At 32.3% G+C, this 23,014-nt stretch overlaps 2 protein-coding genes across 2 annotated transcripts; both read right to left on the bottom strand.

Annotated features, from left to right (window-relative positions):
- Window positions 1-3,620: 3,620 nt before the first annotated feature.
- Window positions 3,621-5,436, bottom strand: LOC149491658 (exopolygalacturonase-like). Its single transcript, XM_089717144.1, has 4 exons — window positions 5,216-5,436; window positions 4,814-5,113; window positions 4,192-4,707; window positions 3,621-4,090 (listed from the first exon to the last, which is right to left on the bottom strand). The coding sequence occupies exons 1-4, from the start codon at window positions 5,357-5,359 to the stop codon at window positions 3,863-3,865; spliced, it is 1,188 nt and encodes a 395-aa protein (XP_089573270.1). The 5' UTR covers window positions 5,360-5,436; the 3' UTR covers window positions 3,621-3,862.
- A 9,910-nt stretch (window positions 5,437-15,346) lies between these two features.
- LOC105649243 (exopolygalacturonase) lies at window positions 15,347-17,158 on the bottom strand. Its single transcript, XM_089717145.1, has 4 exons — window positions 16,942-17,158; window positions 16,540-16,839; window positions 15,918-16,433; window positions 15,347-15,816 (listed from the first exon to the last, which is right to left on the bottom strand). The coding sequence occupies exons 1-4, from the start codon at window positions 17,041-17,043 to the stop codon at window positions 15,589-15,591; spliced, it is 1,146 nt and encodes a 381-aa protein (XP_089573271.1). The 5' UTR covers window positions 17,044-17,158; the 3' UTR covers window positions 15,347-15,588.
- Between the last annotated feature and the right edge of the window lie 5,856 nt (window positions 17,159-23,014).

Below are 23,014 nucleotides of genomic sequence, written 5' to 3' on the forward strand. Positions count from 1 at the left end.
CCCCGGCAACGGCGCCAAAAACTTGACAGCTTATTTTCGCAAGTGTACGAAATCGCTACAAGTAATATAGAGTGAGTAGAGTATCGTATCCACAGGGATTGTATACCAAGTACCAAAATTATGTTATCTTGTTATTATTTAAACGATAAATGAGGAAATTGTTTATAGAAATTAAATTCAACAAGTAAAAATAAGAAGTTAAGCAAGCAATTATTGATTAAAGAAATCAAGGAAGTAAAACTAATAGGGGTTTTGATTTCACTTAACTCTATCCAATTTATTTCATTAGTTCATTGATCAATTTAATTATTCAAGTAGGGGAGAACAACCAAAAATCACTAACAAGCTCTCCCGATGTATTGTTAGCTATTTTAACCCAGTCTAATTACCTATCTTCCAATAGCGCAATCAAACATGAATTAAATCATTAAGTTTTATGGTTTGTTTTGTGAATTCATAACCTAAGGTCATTAATTTATGAAAACCCCCCATGAGTCAAACCATATAGCTTCCGCATCAAGTTATTATTCTCATGTGTTTTATTAACCTTTTCATATCAAAGATCCTTCTTCCGATAGTGATAATTGAAATAAATCAATCTAGGGGAAAATTCTGCCTAGAAGCATTAAGTTCATTAATAAATCATAACTTGAATAAAGAAAAATAAATCTAATTACATAAATTGAAAAAGAGATTAAGCTACATCAAACCCCCTAGTATAAGAGTTTAGTTACACATAGTATTTAAATAAAACTCAATACTTGATAAATATTCCATAATCAATAAGATAATGAAAGAAATAAACAAGATTAAGAGTTAGAAATAAGAACTAGAGATAAATTGCTTGGATGGCTTCCTTGAATCTTTGCACAACTCTTGAATACTTAACTTTAAAAGAAAATAAAACTACCTGTAAAACTATAAGAAAAGAATTTTTGTGGAGTATGGAAAGAATGGAATTGCTGGATGCTCTTGGAGTGGTTCTTTCTCTTCCTTATATAGACTTCTTGGGGGAACAAGCCTTGTGTTTTAATGAGTAAAGTTCAACTTTGTGAGGTGGAAAAGTTGTAAATCAAGCCATGAATTGCTCTCAATTATGGTTTTCTCAATTGCACATGGTTGAACTTTGACTGGCATGTGAAGAAAGCATCCAAAGCATCTTGTAAAAATGGTAGAAATTGGATTGGCAACTTTTGACTCAAAATATAGAATTTTTGTATTGCACGGGCGTGTTGCCTGGCACTGCCTGGGGCATGCCAGTCTTTGGAGGGTTAGAGGTTCTGACACGGGCCGTGTGCCTTAGCATGGCCTGGCAAGCTCACGCGCACGGGAGTGCTGTCTGGGCGTGCAGTCTCCTGGAAGTCTTATTGATAGCGCGCACGGGCGTGCAGGGTAGCACGGCTTGGGGCGTGCATCTCTCTGGAAGTCTGAGGCATGTGATGCACGGGCGTGCGGGTTAGCACGGCTTGAACAGGTTAGCGCGCACGGACGTGTTCTTTGGCACGGCTTGGGGCGTGCCAATTGTGTTTTGCTTCATTTTTGTTCTTTTCTTTGCAAAATCCTACAATTTTCTTTCCAATCAAGTGAGTTGTGTTTCAAGGAAGCTTTTGAATAAAAATATATCAATGTTACATAAAAACTAATTAAAAGTAAGAGGAATTTAAATCAAAATTACAATAATAACACTATAAAAATCAACACTATCAATTATTATTTAGGAGCATGCTTTATTTCATTCTTTTCTCTCCTTCTACATACATTTTGTTAGAATCACTCTAGTTCGTTCAATGCTCCAAAAAATCAAAATTGAAATTAAAGTATTTTCTCATCTATGATTGTGAATAATAATAACTAGCATATACCATTTGCATCATACATGAATCATTATTATATAACGCTTTGTCTATTTATTTAATTTTCCAAGGACCAATTATTATATTATTAGCATTTATTACTTATATATTTATATATCTAATTGTATTTGCATATGATTGTCTATTTGTGCACTTGCATTATAGTGTTTAACGGTTTGATGCACTTGCATTTAATTGTTCTTCTTGATTACATGTGTTATGATAATGATGTGCTTTGTTTGTATGGAATTGGATGAAGTGAATCTCTGCGGGGTTTGTGAAGGCGAACTATGATACCGTCGACCATATATGGGGAGATCGGTGCCTCTGTGTGCATCTGATGATATATATTATATGGAAAACCACAGGGTGGCCTCCTGATGGTGATGGAAAAGAAAAGAGAGAATGGAAAAACAATGAGAGGACTGGTCAAGTGAGGATTAGATTGGTCGGCCATATATGGGGATCGGTTCCCTGGTGCACACAATATAAGAGAATGGGCCATGTGTGAAAACGGCTCGCTGGGGGTTATGGTGACCTACAGACCAATCTCCACTTGTTTGATTATGTGAAGAAGATATTATTTGTGGGTGCTGTTGATGTGGCATATATATGTGTGTTTAAATGAATGTTCACTATTAGAATATCTCAGAGCATTTTGTGTGATTATATGAGCATGTAATTATTAATTATTCACTAAATTGAAGCTCTCACTTCCGCTTCACTTATTTATTATTATTTTTTTTTAGGAAACCTTGGTACTGCCTCTATATGAGCCAGAAGCATTGTATCCTTTCCTCTACAAAGCTAGATAGACTAAAGTTTAATTGAATTATAGGCTCTTCTTAATTGAATTTCCTTATTATAGTATAATTTGTAGAGATCTGCAATTATATAGAAATATTGTGTTTGTAAAAGCTTCTAAGATGAGTAAACTGCAGTTGAGCAAACATGAACCTGTGAATGTTGCATGTGTTACATATTTGATTGGAAGACCCATTTACTACAGGTGTTAAGCTTGTAAGATTATGAAAATTAATGGGATATATATGTACTTGTAGTTGAGCTAGGTTCGGGATAGATGTTTAATTGAGCGATTGTATTGGGCTTGCCAGGTAAATATTTACAATGGCCTTTAACAAATAACTATTAATGTATTAGGCTCACTACAGGTCTCGGTGACCTTAACCTTATCTGGGCCCTAGTGCCAGTCCACCCAATAGTTTCGGGTCGTGACAAAACCATATAACACGTTGGAAGAGTTTTTTTCGAAAAAATTCATAAAATTAATTATATGCTCATAGACTTTAGCAAAAAGTAAAAAAAAAAAAGGAAAATTTCCAAAATTATAAATGATAATATATAATATATAATATATTATAAATGATAAATGATAATATATATATATATATATATATATATATAGTATTCTATAATGGATATTTAAAGCATAAGAACCCAAGTCAAGCTAATCCTCTTCGAAAAAAATTTCCCACATTTCACTATATTTTATTTATCTAATATATTTTTAAATAACTTATTGCTTTATGGTTTGACCATATAAAATATGCTTTTTTAGTCTATGTGAAAGTCGAATAAGGCCTATTATGGGGCGGAATGAGCATATGGTTTCAAAAAAATTTAATTAATATATTTTTAAAACATGAGAAAATGAAAATGACGCAAACGGAGACAATACAAAGAAAGATAAACAATAAAAACGAGATAATATAAAAAGAAAATTAACTATAAAATGGGAATAAGATAGAAATGAAAATTTGATATCTCATTCATTCTCTTTAACATAATCCGCAACTCGAGCAAAATTATAAGCATTACAAGGATGCATGCCTAAATAAAGCATATTCATATTCAGATACAGTGTAACTATAATCCACCACTCAAGAATACAAAGGGTGCATGTCTGCATAAAGCATATTTTTATTAACAAACTATTAATTATTGTTATTCAAAGGATATGGTTCAAGACTTTTTTTGATTTTTTTATCTTAACATCCAGCCGGGGACAACTTTCCTGTGATTGTTGGCTTAACATTGGTGCATTCAGATTTTGCAGGGCCTTCACTTCCGGAGTATACAAGGTCGATATCAGCAAGTTCTACTTTTTCACATGGGAGGCCATTACTGCAAGAAAGTTGAACAGCAATAGGTGTTGTAGTAGTGCCTTTTATATTTTTGAAGGTAATATCGCTAATTTTTACTTTTGATGGTGCGTCCTAGAAAAACAATAAGAAAAAGAAGAAACAAACTTTAGTGATCTTTTAATGGCATTATAATTGCATAGTATGAGTTTTATTTTTCCTAGATTGAAGAGTACCTTGCTCGGGCACTGATCGTAAGGGCAATACATTTGATCTATAAGGACAGGATTCTTGACATCATTCATTACAATATCCTCAAAATGAATATTAGTTGCTTCGCCAGGTTCCATTCCAGGCCAAGATTTAATTCTCACTCCATTATCGGTACCTGCGATTGTGCAATTTTTAACGTTGACTCCACAAACAGGTTCTTCATTTTTATACCTCCCTAAACTTCCTATGCTGATGCCATGGCCAGGTCCGCATATTACTTTTTCGATTTTCAGATCTGTTGTCCCATCACCAATAGAGATGCAATCATCACCCGTACCAATTTTTGTGTCAATTATAGTGACCTCTTTCGATCGTCCTACGTGTATTCCATCGGTGTTGATCGAAGTTCCAGGTGCGTCTATTTTGAACCTTTCAAATGTGAGTTTTTCGCATCCAATGACATTTACGTGAAAATTCTTGCTATTGAGCGAAGTCACGTCCTTCACAACGCTGTTGGTGATGCAATTTAGCATTAACGACTGATAAAAATTTCAAGCAACGAAAATTCCGTTAAATATGTTATGGTGCATAGATTTTCTAAAATTGTTAGTTAAATTGTATTAGATATTACGAAAAGGAATTTACCATAGGAGGTGCTTCTCCGCCATTTTTACAATCATTTGCCTTCCATGCAGCTTCTCCCTGACCATCAAAAGTACCTCCTCCGCATATTGTGAGTTGATCTACATGATCGATGGTGATCCAACCTTCTCCTTTGATTGCTTTCGGGTCTGCCGGAGCCTTCAAGGTTCCTTGAAGTTCGATTTCCATTGCTCCTTTGCAAGGACCCTCCAACTTCACTATGCCCATCAAGAATGTTCCCTTCGGAATCAAAACTTTGCTTGATCCTGCCGCACATGCCTCTTTCCAAGCAGACATTACAGCCTAGGATTGAAAAAAAAAAGGAAAAAAGATTAGCGGTGATTTTTCAAGGATCAAATACTAAGGAAATACAGTTGTATCCCAGGATGAAACGCTTGCTCGTACTTCGCAACAATCTGTTTTCTCGTCAGCTTGAGCACCATATTTGGTTATATCAAAGACAGCTTGTGCTTCAACTGTCGAAAGGAATAGTAACAATAGAGACATTGCTGAGATAATTTTTTTTGAATCCATTATTTTTATGGACATTTTTCTTTTTTCTCTCTTTTTTTTTTTTTTTTTTTTTTTTTCTCTTATACGAACAAAAGGCGAAGCAAATTTAAAGAACTAACTACACAATCCTTCATTTGAAATTAAACTGACGTGATTAAGCTTTTATAGAACATAAAATAACTAAGTTAACTGAATGCTATAAAATATTGCCTATATTTTCGAATAACTTTTATTTTTTCTTCTGACTTTTCTATTTTGAAGCATAATATGTTTTTTAGTTAAACATAGATTCGTAAGATGAATCCTAACCAAGCATTTCCACACCATCCTTATTTCCCTTAAGCTAAATATTCAATATAAATGATATCTTAAATATTTATTATAATAACATTTCTCCTTTATTCAATTATATTAATAATTCACTTATACTTGAAGTGTTTTCAAATACATAGGTGTCGTCATGTGACTTATTCGCAACAAAAATAGTGAAATTAAAATTGAGTTTAAAATTGAGTTTGAAATTAAAATTGAGTTATAAGAACAATATTTGGTCCTCCATTAAAAAATTCAATCACAATGTTTGGAAAACCTGACCAAGTCATTTAGTCGTACCGGTTAAGGTGCAAACTAATGGTTGATATCCTGTGGCTCAATTTTAATAGCTAGATGAGAAAAATCCATGTTGGACTGCTAAAAACTACACAAACTTTTATGAACGCAATTCTATTTTAATTACTCTTTTTGGGCTTAAGCTCAGTAACTTCATGCCCTTTTGCAAATCCCTAACTCCTTTTGTCTTTTGATGCACTTCATGTCGGTTTACGATTATCTAGTTCCTTCTAAGAGAGTTGTTCTCTGGTTAGATATAAAGAGTATTAAACATAAAATATTAGGCCCTCCGTTGCTCAACTTAATCTTAATGCTATTATGAATTCTTCGTAAAGAAAAGGTAGCTCAAATACTGGGCAAGTATTTAAGTTCAACGACTTCAACGCGAACTGCTGGAATATAGAAATCCTGGCATGGAAGCTTCGCATGGTCTTTTCAGGAAACTTAAAACTTGAAACTCTTATATATCTGGCATTATCGTTAGATAGAAGTCCATAGCCTTCTGACCTAGATCGAAGGTTTCTAAAGTTGATTAGAATCTAACTTCACTTACTATTTATCCTAGCTTGAATTTAATTCCAATTCATTGGATACTATTTCACTTTATGAAGAGATGATCTGATACCAAAAATCGTGTACATATGGATTCTCTGGGGAGATCTTAACTCCTTTTATTTTCATATCAACACGTATTACCCAAAGGGCAAACCACATGATTATATTAACTAGGTAGATGACGATCAGTAGGCTAATGGGTAGTCTACTCTAAAGGCTATCTTAAAGTAGGGCTTGGCCTGGATGGATAATCCCAAGCAGACAATATCATACTGAGTTTGGGTACTTACATTTGGTATTACAGTCGATTTTTGTTCTTTTGTTTAAAGGTGGTGCAAATCTCAACGAGGGCAATGAGTCCCATAATGGGGTGAACATAACACCCTTAGGAAAATTCCATGTTGGATAATTAAGTAAAATGGGCAAGTGATGTAGATAAATGGAAATAGATTAAGGTTCTTTATCAAATTCCCAAAACCAATCCAAACAGACAAAAACTGAGCCAAAACCACAGTTTTAAAAATTGATGATTTTGTTTGACTTTGTGAAATTTGAAAATCGATCTTTTAGTTCGGTTTACAGATTTGGGGCCAAAACTGCCCAAATCCAAAAGTATATATTGATTAACAAATTTAAACTTCTTTTTACATATCTTCTTATTTCTTTTTTCCTAGTTCTTGCAAAATTTTTCCATCAAGTAGCATGTCACAATATCCTAATTTTATTTATGCTATTCAATGACGGCATAGATCGTTATTATTGTGATTATGTGTTAACTTTGGCTTTCATGGTAATCTTTCATTCTGTATTTACCTTGCAGACTGTTGTGCGGTGCCCACTCAAGTGGGACCCACAATTGACAGCTTATTTTCGCAAGTGTACGAAATCGCTACAAGTAATATAGAGTGAGTAGAGTATCGTATCCACAGGGATTGTATACCAAGTACCAAAATTATGTTATCTTGATATTATTTAAACGATAAATGAGGAAATTGTTTATAGAAATTAAATTTAACAAGTAAAAATAAGAAGTTAAGCAAGCAATTATTGATTAAAGAAATCAAGGAAGTAAAACTACTAGGGGTTTTGATATCACTTAACTCTATCCAATTTATTTCATTAGTTCATTGATCAATTTAATTATTCAAGTAGGGGAAACAACCCAAAAATCATTAACAAGCTCTCCCGATGTATTGTTAGCTATTTTAACCCGGTCTAATTACCTATCTTCTAATAGCGCAATCAAACATGAATTAAATCATTAAGTTTTATGGTTTGTTTTGTGAATTCATAACCTAAGGTCATTAACTTATGAAAACCCCCAATGAGTCAAACCGTATGGCTTCCGCATCAGGTTATTATTCTCATGTGTTTTATTAACCTTTTCATATCAAAGATCCTTCTTCCGATAGTGATAATTGAAATAAATCAATCTAGGGGAAAATTCTGCCTAGAAGCATTAAGTTCATTAATAAATCATAACTTGAATAAGGAAAAATAAATCTAATTGCATAAATTGGAAAAGAGATTAAGCTACATCAAACCCCCTAGTATAAGAGTTTAGTTACACATAGTACTTAAATAAAACTCAACAATACTTGATAAATATTCCATAATCAATAAAGATAATGAAAGAAATAAACAAGATTAAGAGTTTAGAAATAAGAACTAGTGATGAATTGCTTGGATGGCTTCCTTGAAACTTTGCACAACTCTTGAATACTTAACTTCTAAAGAAAATAAAACTATGTACAAGACTATAAAATGAGAGAAAGAAAGAGTGGAGTGTAGTGGGTGAGATAGATGGATCCTTTGGAGTGGCTCCTTCCTTTCCTTATATAGACTTCTTGGGGGAACAAGCCTTGTGCTTTAATGAGTAAAGTCCAACTTTGTGAGGTGGAAAAGTTTATAAATCAAGCCATAAATTGCTCTCAATTATGGTTTCTCATTTGCACATGGTTGAACTTTGACTGGCATGTGAAGAGAGTATCCAAAGTGTTTTGTGAAAATGGTAGGAATTAGTTGGCAACTTGACTCAAAATATTGATTTCTTGCTTGGCACGGGCGTGCACTGTAGCACGGGCTGGGGCGTGCACTCCTCTGGAAGTCTGATGCAATAACAGCGCGGGCGTGCTGATTAGCACGGGCACTGTAGCAGCACGAGCACTGTAGCATAAGCATGCTTAATGAGTTTTTACCTTATTTTTGTCCTTTTTCTTGCCAAACCCTACATTTTTCCTCAAAATCAAGTGAGTTGTGTTTCAAGGAAGCTTTTAAATAAAAGCATATCAATATTACATAAAAACTAATTTAAATAAATTAAAAGTAATAGAAATTTTAATCAAAATCACAATAAAAATACTATAAAACTAACACTTATCAACAATAAATTTGAAAAGAAAAAAAAAAAAGGAAAACGTGTTATTTGAAAATGTCAAAAAGTTGGCAGAAGGTTGGCAACCAACCATTACCTAAATGGAGAGCCGTGTGCAGCTCACACACGGTTCTCGCATTGCCTCTCCTATAAATAGGAGAGGATTTGCCTCATTTGAAGTACACACAGAAGAAAGAAGAAAGAAAATGTAGCGAGAGAGTTTTCAAGTTTTAGGATGGGTTTCCTAAAACTAGGGGGAGAGAAAAATAGTGAGAAAATTTTTTTGGGGTGTTTTTGGAAAACACTTTGAGTGCCACTATTTTTGTATTACTCTCTTCGTGTGCCTACTATTTTTAATAGTGGAAGAATGATTCGGAGTTTGTCCCGTGGACGTAGCCCTAAAAGAGTTGAGCGTGAACCACGTAAATTTCTGTGTGTCCCATTTCTATTATTCCGCTGCGTTAATTTTCTCTTAATTTGTTCTTTTGTTTAAAGGTGGTGCAAATCTCAACGAGGACAATGAGTCCCATAATGGGGTGAACATAACACCCTTAGGAAAATTCCATATCGGATAATTAAGTAAAATGGGCAAGTGATGTAGATAAATGGAAATAGATTAAGGTTCTTTATCAAATTCCCAAAACCAATCCAAACAGACGGAAACTGAGCCAAAACCACAGTTTTAAAAATTGATGATTTTGTTTGACTTTGTGAAATTTAAAAATCGATCTTTTGGTTCGGTTTATAGATTTAGGGCCAAAACTGCCCAAATCTAAAAGTATATATTGATTAACAAATTTAAACTTCTTTTTACATATCTTCTTATTTCTTTTTTCCTTGTTCTTGCAAAATTTTTCCATCAAGTAGCATGTCACAATATCCTAATTTTATTTATGCTATTCAATGACGGCATAGATCGTTATTATTGTGATTATGTGTTAACTTTGGCTTTCATGGTAATCTTTCACTCTGTATTTACCTTGCAGACTTAATCTTGGTCCATAGAAATGTCCAGACTAAGAAGCTTATACCTTTAATTTTTGTTCATTTTCCTTCAAGTAATTAATTATTTTAGCTGTACTGATGCTTCGAGTTGCAAGAGTAACTGTTTATTAACATACTCATGATTGTCGAATAAATTAACTAAGGTTATTGATAATTATATTAGTTTTCGCCAATTGCTTATAGCAGGAATGAAGGATCAAGGATTATTTTAGCCATGGTGGGACTGATGGTAAGCTATTGTAGAATTATATTATATATATATAAAGTGAGAATGGATGGGAAACATTAGGATTGTCAAAAACATCCATAATTAGTCTACACATTGACAAAAATATAATAGAAGGCTTTAATTTTATTGAATGAGAAATAAAAGATAATTTAATTATGATTTGTTATATTAAACTCTTAATTAAATCTAAATTCTACTTGATAATATACGAAAATATATTATATAGTATATAAGTGATATATTAAATATGATAAGAATATAATATCTTTAAGGATGTTGGATTTTTAGGGAAGGAGAAATGGAAATGCAAAAGATGATTAACAATATTTAGCACTTCATTGAATTAACAAAAGGATATGCATATTTATAGGTTTACAAGTGAATCAATTAAGACCTAAAAATACTCCTAAAAATCATTAATCCTAATAATAAAAACATCAAATTTGTGTAGAAAATCTGCACTAACTAAAATTGAAATCTCAAAATATTTTTAATAATATTATTTTCAATTAATCCTAACATTCCCTCTTAATTCAAACATAGTATTTTTTTATTACAATAATTAACAATTAAAATTTTTAGTCTAGCATTTGAAGCTCCTCTCCTCAATTAACTTTGTTGAAGCACCTCTCTCCAACTCATCATTTTGATGCACTTCTCAACAAATATTGATGCACTCCTCATCAAACTAGCAAATGAATTTTAATTGTTTTTTTTTTTTTTTTTTTTGAAGCACTTCTCTTCAAATATTGATGCATCTTTTATCACTTTCTTTATTTTAGAGCACATCTCTCCAATGTTCTCTTGGAGCACATCTCTCCAATACTCAAAAAAAGAATTTTTTTTTTTTCAACCACCCTTCTTTCGAAAAATTCCACACCAAGTAATCTAATTTTATTAACAATGGACATGAGATAGTTAACATATTCTCTGACACCTTCAGATGTTTTTATTTTTTTGCATCTCAAATTCTCTTTTGAGATTCAAAACTTGCATCAATTTCATTTCCTCGTTGCCTTGATGCTCATTTTTAATAAGTGCCATATCTCCTTTGCTATTTCACATGTCATAATGCTTGTGAAAATTATGTCCGAAGCAGAAGAGAGTGAGGCAGGTTTTTGCTTTGAATTTTTTGGCTTTTTCTTCATTATGATTTTTAATTTGAACCATAGTTGGGTTGGATGGCAATGGAGGGATTTCTTTTTCTGTTTCAACATGCTCCCATAAGTCATAAGCTTGTAAATAAGCTTTCATTTTAACAGCCCATAGCTGATAATTTTCACCAACAAAAATTAGAGGGGAAGAAAATGGAATAGTGTTTATGGCCATTGTATTCTCTTTTTTTTTTTTTGGCTCAAAGGGACAGGCTCTGATACCAAAAATGTTGGATTTTTAGGGAAGGAGAAATCGAAATGCACAAGATGATTAACAGTGTTTAGCACTTCATTTAATTAACAAAAGGATATGCCCATTTATAAGGGTACAAGTGAATCAAGTAAGACCTAAAAATGATTAATCTTAATAACAACAACATCAAATTTATGCAGAAAATCTGCACTAACTAAAATTGAAATCTCAAAATATTTTTAATAATATTATTTTGAATTAATCCTAACAATGGATCCTTAATTTTATTATTTTAACAATAAATATAATTTAATTTTGATTGGTTATATTAATTTTCTATTTAAATCTAAATTTTTTGGGATAGGCTAAAAATCATATTGTATACTAAATAAAATATATATTAAATATGGTAAGGACGTAACATCTTTTAAAGATTTTAATTTTATTGGATGAAAAAATAGATGTAATTTAATTTTAGAGAAAATTACTGTTAGGTCCCTATACAAATTTTAAATATATTAGTTAGGACCTGCTTGTTTTTAAAATACATGAATATATCTTTAATTTTTGTTCCCATCTAACCATTTAGTCCATCTATGAATTTTAAGAGATTTTTTCCATTATTTTGTGTTAAAGATACAAGAAAAACCCTTCATCTTATTTTAAGCCTTGTAACTAACATTTTTGTAAAAATGGAGAGACAATGAGGAGAGAGAAAATAACAAACTCATTTTCACTTCTAAAAAGAAAAGAAAGAAATATAAGATAATCCACCCCAGCTCATCACTCATGCCTGCCACTCTTTTCCTCCAATTTTAATCTTAAGAGTCTCATTTCTTTCTCCTTCTAAAAAACAACAAAAATTTCCTTTCCTTCTATCTGGGACTTCACATTGCCATATCCTACTCTTTGTTGATAATGCTAAACACAGAAAGGTATGAGTTAACAAACTTTTGTTAATAAAGTTGGATTTGGATGATGAAAACAAGCTAGAATGAGTGATATACACTGACTTAAATGGCAAAAGCTTGTTGAAATATAGTAGCGAGATGCATATCAAAGAATCCATAAATAGTGAAGAAATAACAACAATTCAACAGATCCACAACACAGCTCAACCCAAAGTGTAATTCGACATCATACTATTCCAGCGATATTTACTTTAAATCCAAACAAATAATGCCGAACAGAAAAGATAAAGAGCATATGCATGTCAATCGCCGATCTAAGTTACAACCGACAACTTATTTAATTCATATTAATACCTAAGTTAATTTTGATGGGTTTGAGATCGGACATAGTTTTGTTCATATTGGAGGAGATGAGAAATTAAGAGTGGATAAAAATTTTTTACTTTGGTAAGGGAAGACAGGTTTCTGAATTAGAAATGATGAAGGAGAATGGTTGCTAAAGCAATTTATGTACAGAGGGTGTTGGATAACAAATTGGGATTTGAGGGTATTTTAGTTATAAAAGAATTCTCTCTCCTTTGACTGTGAGTTGACTCATGGTAAAACAATTAAAAATGAACGAAAGGACTAAATGATTGGACGGAAATAAAAGTTAGGGACGTAATAATATATTTTGAAAAAAGCAGGTCCTGAGTAACGTTTTTAACCATTATACATGGACGGAAAAATAATTTTCCCTTAATTTTAATTGAGACTATAAATGAGATTATTGATTACATGTTATATGTGTATTTATATAATAATATCCATGCATGTTATTTCATATCTATAATTATGCAACACTATTAGTGAGGTTGATTTGGTCCGGAAACTTCTTGGTGGTGAATTATATAAACGACGGATGGGAATAGATATTGTGAATTGCTTGACGGATGAGCTTTTAGAATTTATTATTAAATTAGGGTTTCAAGCAAGTGGTTAATCCAGTTTTTAGGGGAGGTTCGACCGAAATTTCGATAGAATCTAAGATTAATTATACTTGTTAAATAGGTTGTTGGATTATTTAGGATAATTCTTTATTATTATTTAGGAGCATGCTTTATTTCATTCTTTTCTCTCCTTCTACATACATTTTGTTAGAATCACTCTAGTTCGTTCAATGCTCCAAAAAATCAAAATTGAAATTAAAGTATTTTCTCATCTATGATTGTGAATAATAATAACTAGCATATACCATTTGCATCATACATGAATCATTATTATATAACGCTTTGTCTATTTATTTAATTTTCCAAGGACCAATTATTATATTATTAGCATTTATTACTTATATATTTATATATCTAATTGTATTTGCATATGATTGTCTATTTGTGCACTTGCATTATAGTGTTTAACGGTTTGATGCACTTGCATTTAATTGTCCTTCTTGATTACATGTGTTATGATAATGATGTGCTTTGTTTGTATGGAATTGGATGAAGTGAATCTCTGCGGGGTTTGTGAAGGCGAACTATGATACCGTCGACCATATATGGGGAGATCGGTGCCTCTGTGTGCATCTGATGATATATATTATATGGAAAACCACAGGGTGGCCTCCTGATGGTGATGGAAAAGAAAAGAGAGAATGGAAAAACAATGAGAGGACTGGTCAAGTGAGGATTAGATTGGTCGGCCATATATGGGGATCGGATCCCTGGTGCACACAATATAAGAGAATGGGCCATGTGTGAGGACGGCTCGCTGGGGGTTATGGTGACCTACAGACCAATCTCCACTTGTTTGATTATGTGAAGAAGATATTATTTGTGGGTGCTGTTGATGTGGCATATATATGTGTGTTTAAATGAATGTTCACTATTAGAATATCTCGGAGCATTTTGTGTGATTATATGAGCATGTAATTATTAATTATTCACTAAATTGAAGCTCTCACTTCCGCTTCACTTATTTATTATTATTTTTTTTTAGGAAACCTTGGTACTGCCTCTATATGAGCCAGAAGCATTGTATCCTTTCCTCTACAAAGCTAGATAGACTAAAGTTTAGTTGAATTATAGGCTCTTCTTAATTGAATTTTCTTATTATAGTATAATTTGTAGAGATATGCAATTATATAGAAATATTGTGTTTGTAAAAGCTTCTAAGATGAGTAAACTGCAGTTGAGCAAACATGAACCTGTGAATGTTGCATGTGTTACATATTTGATTGGAAGACCCATTGACTACAGGTGTTAAGCTTGTAAGATTATGAAAATTAATGGGATATATATGTACTTGTAGTTGAGCTAGGTTCGGGATAGATGTTTAATTGAGCGATTGTATTGGGCTTGCCAGGTAAATATTTACAATGGCCTTTAACAAATAACTATTAATGTATTAGGCTCACTACGGGTCTCGGTGAGTTAACCTTATCTGGGCCCTAGTGCCAGTCCACCCAATAGTTTCGGGTCGTGATAAAACCATATAACACGTTGGAAGAGTTTTTTTCGAAAAAATTCATAAAATTAATTATATGCTCATAGACTTTAGCAAAAAGTAAAAAAAAAAAAAAGGAAAATTTCCAAAATTATAAATGATAATATATAATATATAATATATTATAAATGATAAATGATAATATATATATATATATATATATATATATAGTATTCTATAATGGATATTTAAAGCATAAGAACCCAAGTCAAGCTAATCCTCTTCGAAAAAAATTTCCCACATTTCACTATATTTTATTTATCTAATATATTTTTAAATAACTTATTGCTTTATGGTTTGACCATATAAAATATGCTTTTTTAGTCTATGTGAAAGTCGAATAAGGCCTATTATGGGGCGGAATGAGCATATGGTTTCAAAAAAATTTAATTAATATATTTTTAAAACATGAGAAAATGAAAATGACGCAAACGGAGACAATACAAAGAAAGATAAACAATAAAAACGAGATAATATAAAAAGAAAATTAACTATAAAATGGGAATAAGATAGAAATGAAAATTTGATATCTCATTCATTCTCTTTAACATAATCCGCAACTCGAGCAAAATTATAAGCATTACAAGGATGCATGCCTAAATAAAGCATATTCATATTCAGATACAGTGTAACTATAATCCACCACTCAAGAATACAAAGGGTGCATGTCTGCATAAAGCATATTTTTATTAACAAACTATTAATTATTGTTATTCAAAGGATATGGTTCAAGACTTTTTTTGATTTTTTTATCTTAACATCCAGCCGGGGACAACTTTCCTGTGATTGTTGGCTTAACATTGGTGCATTCAGATTTTGCAGGGCCTTCACTTCCGGAGTATACAAGGTCGATATCAGCAAGTTCTACTTTTTCACATGGGAGGCCATTACTGCAAGAAAGTTGAACAGCAATAGGTGTTGTAGTAGTGCCTTTTATATTTTTGAAGGTAATATCGCTAATTTTTACTTTTGATGGTGCGTCCTAGAAAAACAATAAGAAAAAGAAGAAACAAACTTTAGTGATCTTTTAATGGCATTATAATTGCATAGTATGAGTTTTATTTTTCCTAGATTGAAGAGTACCTTGCTCGGGCACTGATCGTAAGGGCAATACATTTGATCTATAAGGACAGGATTCTTGACATCATTCATTACAATATCCTCAAAATGAATATTAGTTGCTTCGCCAGGTTCCATTCCAGGCCAAGATTTAATTCTCACTCCATTATCGGTACCTGCGATTGTGCAATTTTTAACGTTGACTCCACAAACAGGTTCTTCATTTTTATACCTCCCTAAACTTCCTATGCTGATGCCATGGCCAGGTCCGCATATTACTTTTTCGATTTTCAGATCTGTTGTCCCATCACCAATAGAGATGCAATCATCACCCGTACCAATTTTTGTGTCAATTATAGTGACCTCTTTCGATCGTCCTACGTGTATTCCATCGGTGTTGATCGAAGTTCCAGGTGCGTCTATTTTGAACCTTTCAAATGTGAGTTTTTCGCATCCAATGACATTTACGTGAAAATTCTTGCTATTGAGCGAAGTCACGTCCTTCACAACGCTGTTGGTGATGCAATTTAGCATTAACGACTGATAAAAATTTCAAGCAACGAAAATTCCGTTAAATATGTTATGGTGCATAGATTTTCTAAAATTGTTAGTTAAATTGTATTAGATATTACGAAAAGGAATTTACCATAGGAGGTGCTTCTCCGCCATTTTTACAATCATTTGCCTTCCATGCAGCTTCTCCCTGACCATCAAAAGTACCTCCTCCGCATATTGTGAGTTGATCTACATGATCGATGGTGATCCAACCTTCTCCTTTGATTGCTTTCGGGTCTGCCGGAGCCTTCAAGGTTCCTTGAAGTTCGATTTCCATTGCTCCTTTGCAAGGACCCTCCAACTTCACTATGCCCATCAAGAATGTTCCCTTCGGAATCAAAACTTTGCTTGATCCTGCCGCACATGCCTCTTTCCAAGCAGACATTACAGCCTAGGATTGAAAAAAAAAAGGAAAAAAGATTAGCGGTGATTTTTCAAGGATCAAATACTAAGGAAATACAGTTGTATCCCAGGATGAAACGCTTGCTCGTACTTCGCAACAATCTGTTTTCTCGTCAGCTTGAGCACCATATTTGGTTATATCAAAGACAGCTTGTGCTTCAACTGTCGAAAGGAATAGTAACAATAGAGACATTGCTGAGATAATTTTTTTGAATCCATTATTTTTATGGACATTTTTCTTTTTTCTCTCTTTTTTTTTTTTTTTTTTTTTTTTCTCTTATACGAACAAAAGGCGAAGCAAATTTAAAGAACTAACTACACAATCCTTCATTTGAAATTAAACTGACGTGATTAAGCTTTTATAGAACATAAAATAACTAAGTTAACTGAATGCTATAAAATATTGCCTATATTTTCGAATAACTTTTATTTTTTCTTCTGACTTTTCTATTTTGAAGCATAATATGTTTTTTAGTTAAACATAGATTCGTAGGATGAATCCTAACCAAGCATTTCCACACCATCCTTATTTCCCTTAAGCTAAATATTCAATATAAATGATATCTTAAATATTTATTATAATAACATTTCTCCTTTATTCAATTATATTAATAATTCACTTATACTTGAAGTGTTTTCAAATACATAGGTGTCGTCATGTGACTTATTCGCAACAAAAATAGTGAAATTAAAATTGAGTTTAAAATTGAGTTTGAAATTAAAATTGAGTTATAAGAACAATATTTGGTCCTCCATTAAAAAATTCAATCACAATGTTTGGAAAACCTGACCAAGTCATTTAGTCGTACCGGTTAAGGTGCAAACTAATGGTTGATATCCTGTGGCTCAATTTTAATAGCTAGATGAGAAAAATCCATGTTGGACTGCTAAAAACTACACAAACTTTTATGAACGCAATTCTATTTTAATTACTCTTTTTGGGCTTAAGCTCAGTAACTTCATGCCCTTTTGCAAATCCCTAACTCCTTTTGTCTTTTGATGCACTTCATGTCGGTTTACGATTATCTAGTTCCTTCTAAGAGAGTTGTTCTCTGGTTAGATATAAAGAGTATTAAACATAAAATATTAGGCCCTCCGTTGCTCAACTTAATCTTAATGCTATTATGAATTCTTCGTAAAGAAAAGGTAGCTCAAATACTGGGCAAGTATTTAAGTTCAACGACTTCAACGCGAACTGCTGGAATATAGAAATCCTGGCATGGAAGCTTCGCATGGTCTTTTCAGGAAACTTAAAACTTGAAACTCTTATATATCTGGCATTATCGTTAGATAGAAGTCCATAGCCTTCTGACCTAGATCGAAGGTTTCTAAAGTTGATTAGAATCTAACTTCACTTACTATTTATCCTAGCTTGAATTTAATTCCAATTCATTGGATACTATTTCACTTTATGAAGAGATGATCTGATACCAAAAATCGTGTACATATGGATTCTCTGGGGAGATCTTAACTCCTTTTATTTTCATATCAACACGTATTACCCAAAGGGCAAACCACATGATTATATTAACTAGGTAGATGACGATCAGTAGGCTAATGGGTAGTCTACTCTAAAGGCTATCTTAAAGTAGGGCTTGGCCTGGATGGATAATCCCAAGCAGACAATATCATACTGAGTTTGGGTACTTACATTTGGTATTACAGTCGATTTTTGTTCTTTTGTTTAAAGGTGGTGCAAATCTCAACGAGGGCAATGAGTCCCATAATGGGGTGAACATAACACCCTTAGGAAAATTCCATGTTGGATAATTAAGTAAAATGGGCAAGTGATATAGATAAATGGAAATAGATTAAGGTTCTTTATCAAATTCCCAAAACCAATCCAAACAGACAAAAACTGAGCCAAAACCACAGTTTTAAAAATTGATGATTTTGTTTGACTTTGTGAAATTTGAAAATCGATCTTTTAGTTCGGTTTACAGATTTGGGGCCAAAACTGCCCAAATCCAAAAGTATATATTGATTAACAAATTTAAACTTCTTTTTACATATCTTCTTATTTCTTTTTTCCTAGTTCTTGCAAAATTTTTCCATCAAGTAGCATGTCACAATATCCTAATTTTATTTATGCTATTCAATGACGGCATAGATCGTTATTATTGTGATTATGTGTTAACTTTGGCTTTCATGGTAATCTTTCATTCTGTATTTACCTTGCAGACTGTTGTGCGGTGCCCACTCAAGTGGGACCCACAATTGACAGCTTATTTTCGCAAGTGTACGAAATCGCTACAAGTAATATAGAGTGAGTAGAGTATCGTATCCACAGGGATTGTATACCAAGTACCAAAATTATGTTATCTTGATATTATTTAAACGATAAATGAGGAAATTGTTTATAGAAATTAAATTTAACAAGTAAAAATAAGAAGTTAAGCAAGCAATTATTGATTAAAGAAATCAAGGAAGTAAAACTACTAGGGGTTTTGATATCACTTAACTCTATCCAATTTATTTCATTAGTTCATTGATCAATTTAATTATTCAAGTAGGGGAAACAACCCAAAAATCATTAACAAGCTCTCCCGATGTATTGTTAGCTATTTTAACCCGGTCTAATTACCTATCTTCTAATAGCGCAATCAAACATGAATTAAATCATTAAGTTTTATGGTTTGTTTTGTGAATTCATAACCTAAGGTCATTAACTTATGAAAACCCCCAATGAGTCAAACCGTATGGCTTCCGCATCAGGTTATTATTCTCATGTGTTTTATTAACCTTTTCATATCAAAGATCCTTCTTCCGATAGTGATAATTGAAATAAATCAATCTAGGGGAAAATTCTGCCTAGAAGCATTAAGTTCATTAATAAATCATAACTTGAATAAGGAAAAATAAATCTAATTGCATAAATTGGAAAAGAGATTAAGCTACATCAAACCCCCTAGTATAAGAGTTTAGTTACACATAGTACTTAAATAAAACTCAACAATACTTGATAAATATTCCATAATCAATAAAGATAATGAAAGAAATAAACAAGATTAAGAGTTTAGAAATAAGAACTAGTGATGAATTGCTTGGATGGCTTCCTTGAAACTTTGCACAACTCTTGAATACTTAACTTCTAAAGAAAATAAAACTATGTACAAGACTATAAAATGAGAGAAAGAAAGAGTGGAGTGTAGTGGGTGAGATAGATGGATCCTTTGGAGTGGCTCCTTCCTTTCCTTATATAGACTTCTTGGGGGAACAAGCCTTGTGCTTTAATGAGTAAAGTCCAACTTTGTGAGGTGGAAAAGTTTATAAATCAAGCCATAAATTGCTCTCAATTATGGTTTCTCATTTGCACATGGTTGAACTTTGACTGGCATGTGAAGAGAGTATCCAAAGTGTTTTGTGAAAATGGTAGGAATTAGTTGGCAACTTGACTCAAAATATTGATTTCTTGCTTGGCACGGGCGTGCACTGTAGCACGGGCTGGGGCGTGCACTCCTCTGGAAGTCTGATGCAATAACAGCGCGGGCGTGCTGATTAGCACGGGCACTGTAGCAGCACGAGCACTGTAGCATAAGCATGCTTAATGAGTTTTTACCTTATTTTTGTCCTTTTTCTTGCCAAACCCTACATTTTTCCTCAAAATCAAGTGAGTTGTGTTTCAAGGAAGCTTTTAAATAAAAGCATATCAATATTACATAAAAACTAATTTAAATAAATTAAAAGTAATAGAAATTTTAATCAAAATCACAATAAAAATACTATAAAACTAACACTTATCAACAATAAATTTGAAAAGAAAAAAAAAAAAGGAAAACGTGTTATTTGAAAATGTCAAAAAGTTGGCAGAAGGTTGGCAACCAACCATTACCTAAATGGAGAGCCGTGTGCAGCTCACACACGGTTCTCGCATTGCCTCTCCTATAAATAGGAGAGGATTTGCCTCATTTGAAGTACACACAGAAGAAAGAAGAAAGAAAATGTAGCGAGAGAGTTTTCAAGTTTTAGGATGGGTTTCCTAAAACTAGGGGGAGAGAAAAATAGTGAGAAAATTTTTTTGGGGTGTTTTTGGAAAACACTTTGAGTGCCACTATTTTTGTATTACTCTCTTCGTGTGCCTACTATTTTTAATAGTGGAAGAATGATTCGGAGTTTGTCCCGTGGACGTAGCCCTAAAAGAGTTGAGCGTGAACCACGTAAATTTCTGTGTGTCCCATTTCTATTATTCCGCTGCGTTAATTTTCTCTTAATTTGTTCTTTTGTTTAAAGGTGGTGCAAATCTCAACGAGGACAATGAGTCCCATAATGGGGTGAACATAACACCCTTAGGAAAATTCCATATCGGATAATTAAGTAAAATGGGCAAGTGATGTAGATAAATGGAAATAGATTAAGGTTCTTTATCAAATTCCCAAAACCAATCCAAACAGACGGAAACTGAGCCAAAACCACAGTTTTAAAAATTGATGATTTTGTTTGACTTTGTGAAATTTAAAAATCGATCTTTTGGTTCGGTTTATAGATTTAGGGCCAAAACTGCCCAAATCTAAAAGTATATATTGATTAACAAATTTAAACTTCTTTTTACATATCTTCTTATTTCTTTTTTCCTTGTTCTTGCAAAATTTTTCCATCAAGTAGCATGTCACAATATCCTAATTTTATTTATGCTATTCAATGACGGCATAGATCGTTATTATTGTGATTATGTGTTAACTTTGGCTTTCATGGTAATCTTTCACTCTGTATTTACCTTGCAGACTTAATCTTGGTCCATAGAAATGTCCAGACTAAGAAGCTTATACCTTTAATTTTTGTTCATTTTCCTTCAAGTAATTAATTATTTTAGCTGTACTGATGCTTCGAGTTGCAAGAGTAACTGTTTATTAACATACTCATGATTGTCGAATAAATTAACTAAGGTTATTGATAATTATATTAGTTTTCGCCAATTGCTTATAGCAGGAATGAAGGATCAAGGATTATTTTAGCCATGGTGGGACTGATGGTAAGCTATTGTAGAATTATATTATATATATATAAAGTGAGAATGGATGGGAAACATTAGGATTGTCAAAAACATCCATAATTAGTCTACACATTGACAAAAATATAATAGAAGGCTTTAATTTTATTGAATGAGAAATAAAAGATAATTTAATTATGATTTGTTATATTAAACTCTTAATTAAATCTAAATTCTACTTGATAATATACGAAAATATATTATATAGTATATAAGTGATATATTAAATATGATAAGAATATAATATCTTTAAGGATGTTGGATTTTTAGGGAAGGAGAAATGGAAATGCAAAAGATGATTAACAATATTTAGCACTTCATTGAATTAACAAAAGGATATGCATATTTATAGGTTTACAAGTGAATCAATTAAGACCTAAAAATACTCCTAAAAATCATTAATCCTAATAATAAAAACATCAAATTTGTGTAGAAAATCTGCACTAACTAAAATTGAAATCTCAAAATATTTTTAATAATATTATTTTCAATTAATCCTAACATTCCCTCTTAATTCAAACATAGTATTTTTTTATTACAATAATTAACAATTAAAATTTTTAGTCTAGCATTTGAAGCTCCTCTCCTCAATTAACTTTGTTGAAGCACCTCTCTCCAACTCATCATTTTGATGCACTTCTCAACAAATATTGATGCACTCCTCATCAAACTAGCAAATGAATTTTAATTGTTTTTTTTTTTTTTTTTGAAGCACTTCTCTTCAAATATTGATGCATCTTTTATCACTTTCTTTATTTTAGAGCACATCTCTCCAATGTTCTCTTGGAGCACATCTCTCCAATACTCAAAAAAAGAATTTTTTTTTTTCAACCACCCTTCTTTCGAAAAATTCCACACCAAGTAATCTAATTTTATTAACAATGGACATGAGATAGTTAACATATTCTCTGACACCTTCAGATGTTTTTATTTTTTTGCATCTCAAATTCTCTTTTGAGATTCAAAACTTGCATCAATTTCATTTCCTCGTTGCCTTGATGCTCATTTTTAATAAGTGCCATATCTCCTTTGCTATTTCACATGTCATAATGCTTGTGAAAATTATGTCCGAAGCAGAAGAGAGTGAGGCAGGTTTTTGCTTTGAATTTTTTGGCTTTTTCTTCATTATGATTTTTAATTTGAACCATAGTTGGGTTGGATGGCAATGGAGGGATTT

Source organism: Jatropha curcas, unplaced genomic scaffold (assembly GCF_041381405.1).
Source record: "Jatropha curcas cultivar XTBG-Jc1 unplaced genomic scaffold, XTBG_Jcur_1.0 HiC_scaffold_976_pilon, whole genome shotgun sequence".
NCBI lineage: Eukaryota > Viridiplantae > Streptophyta > Magnoliopsida > Malpighiales > Euphorbiaceae > Jatropha > Jatropha curcas.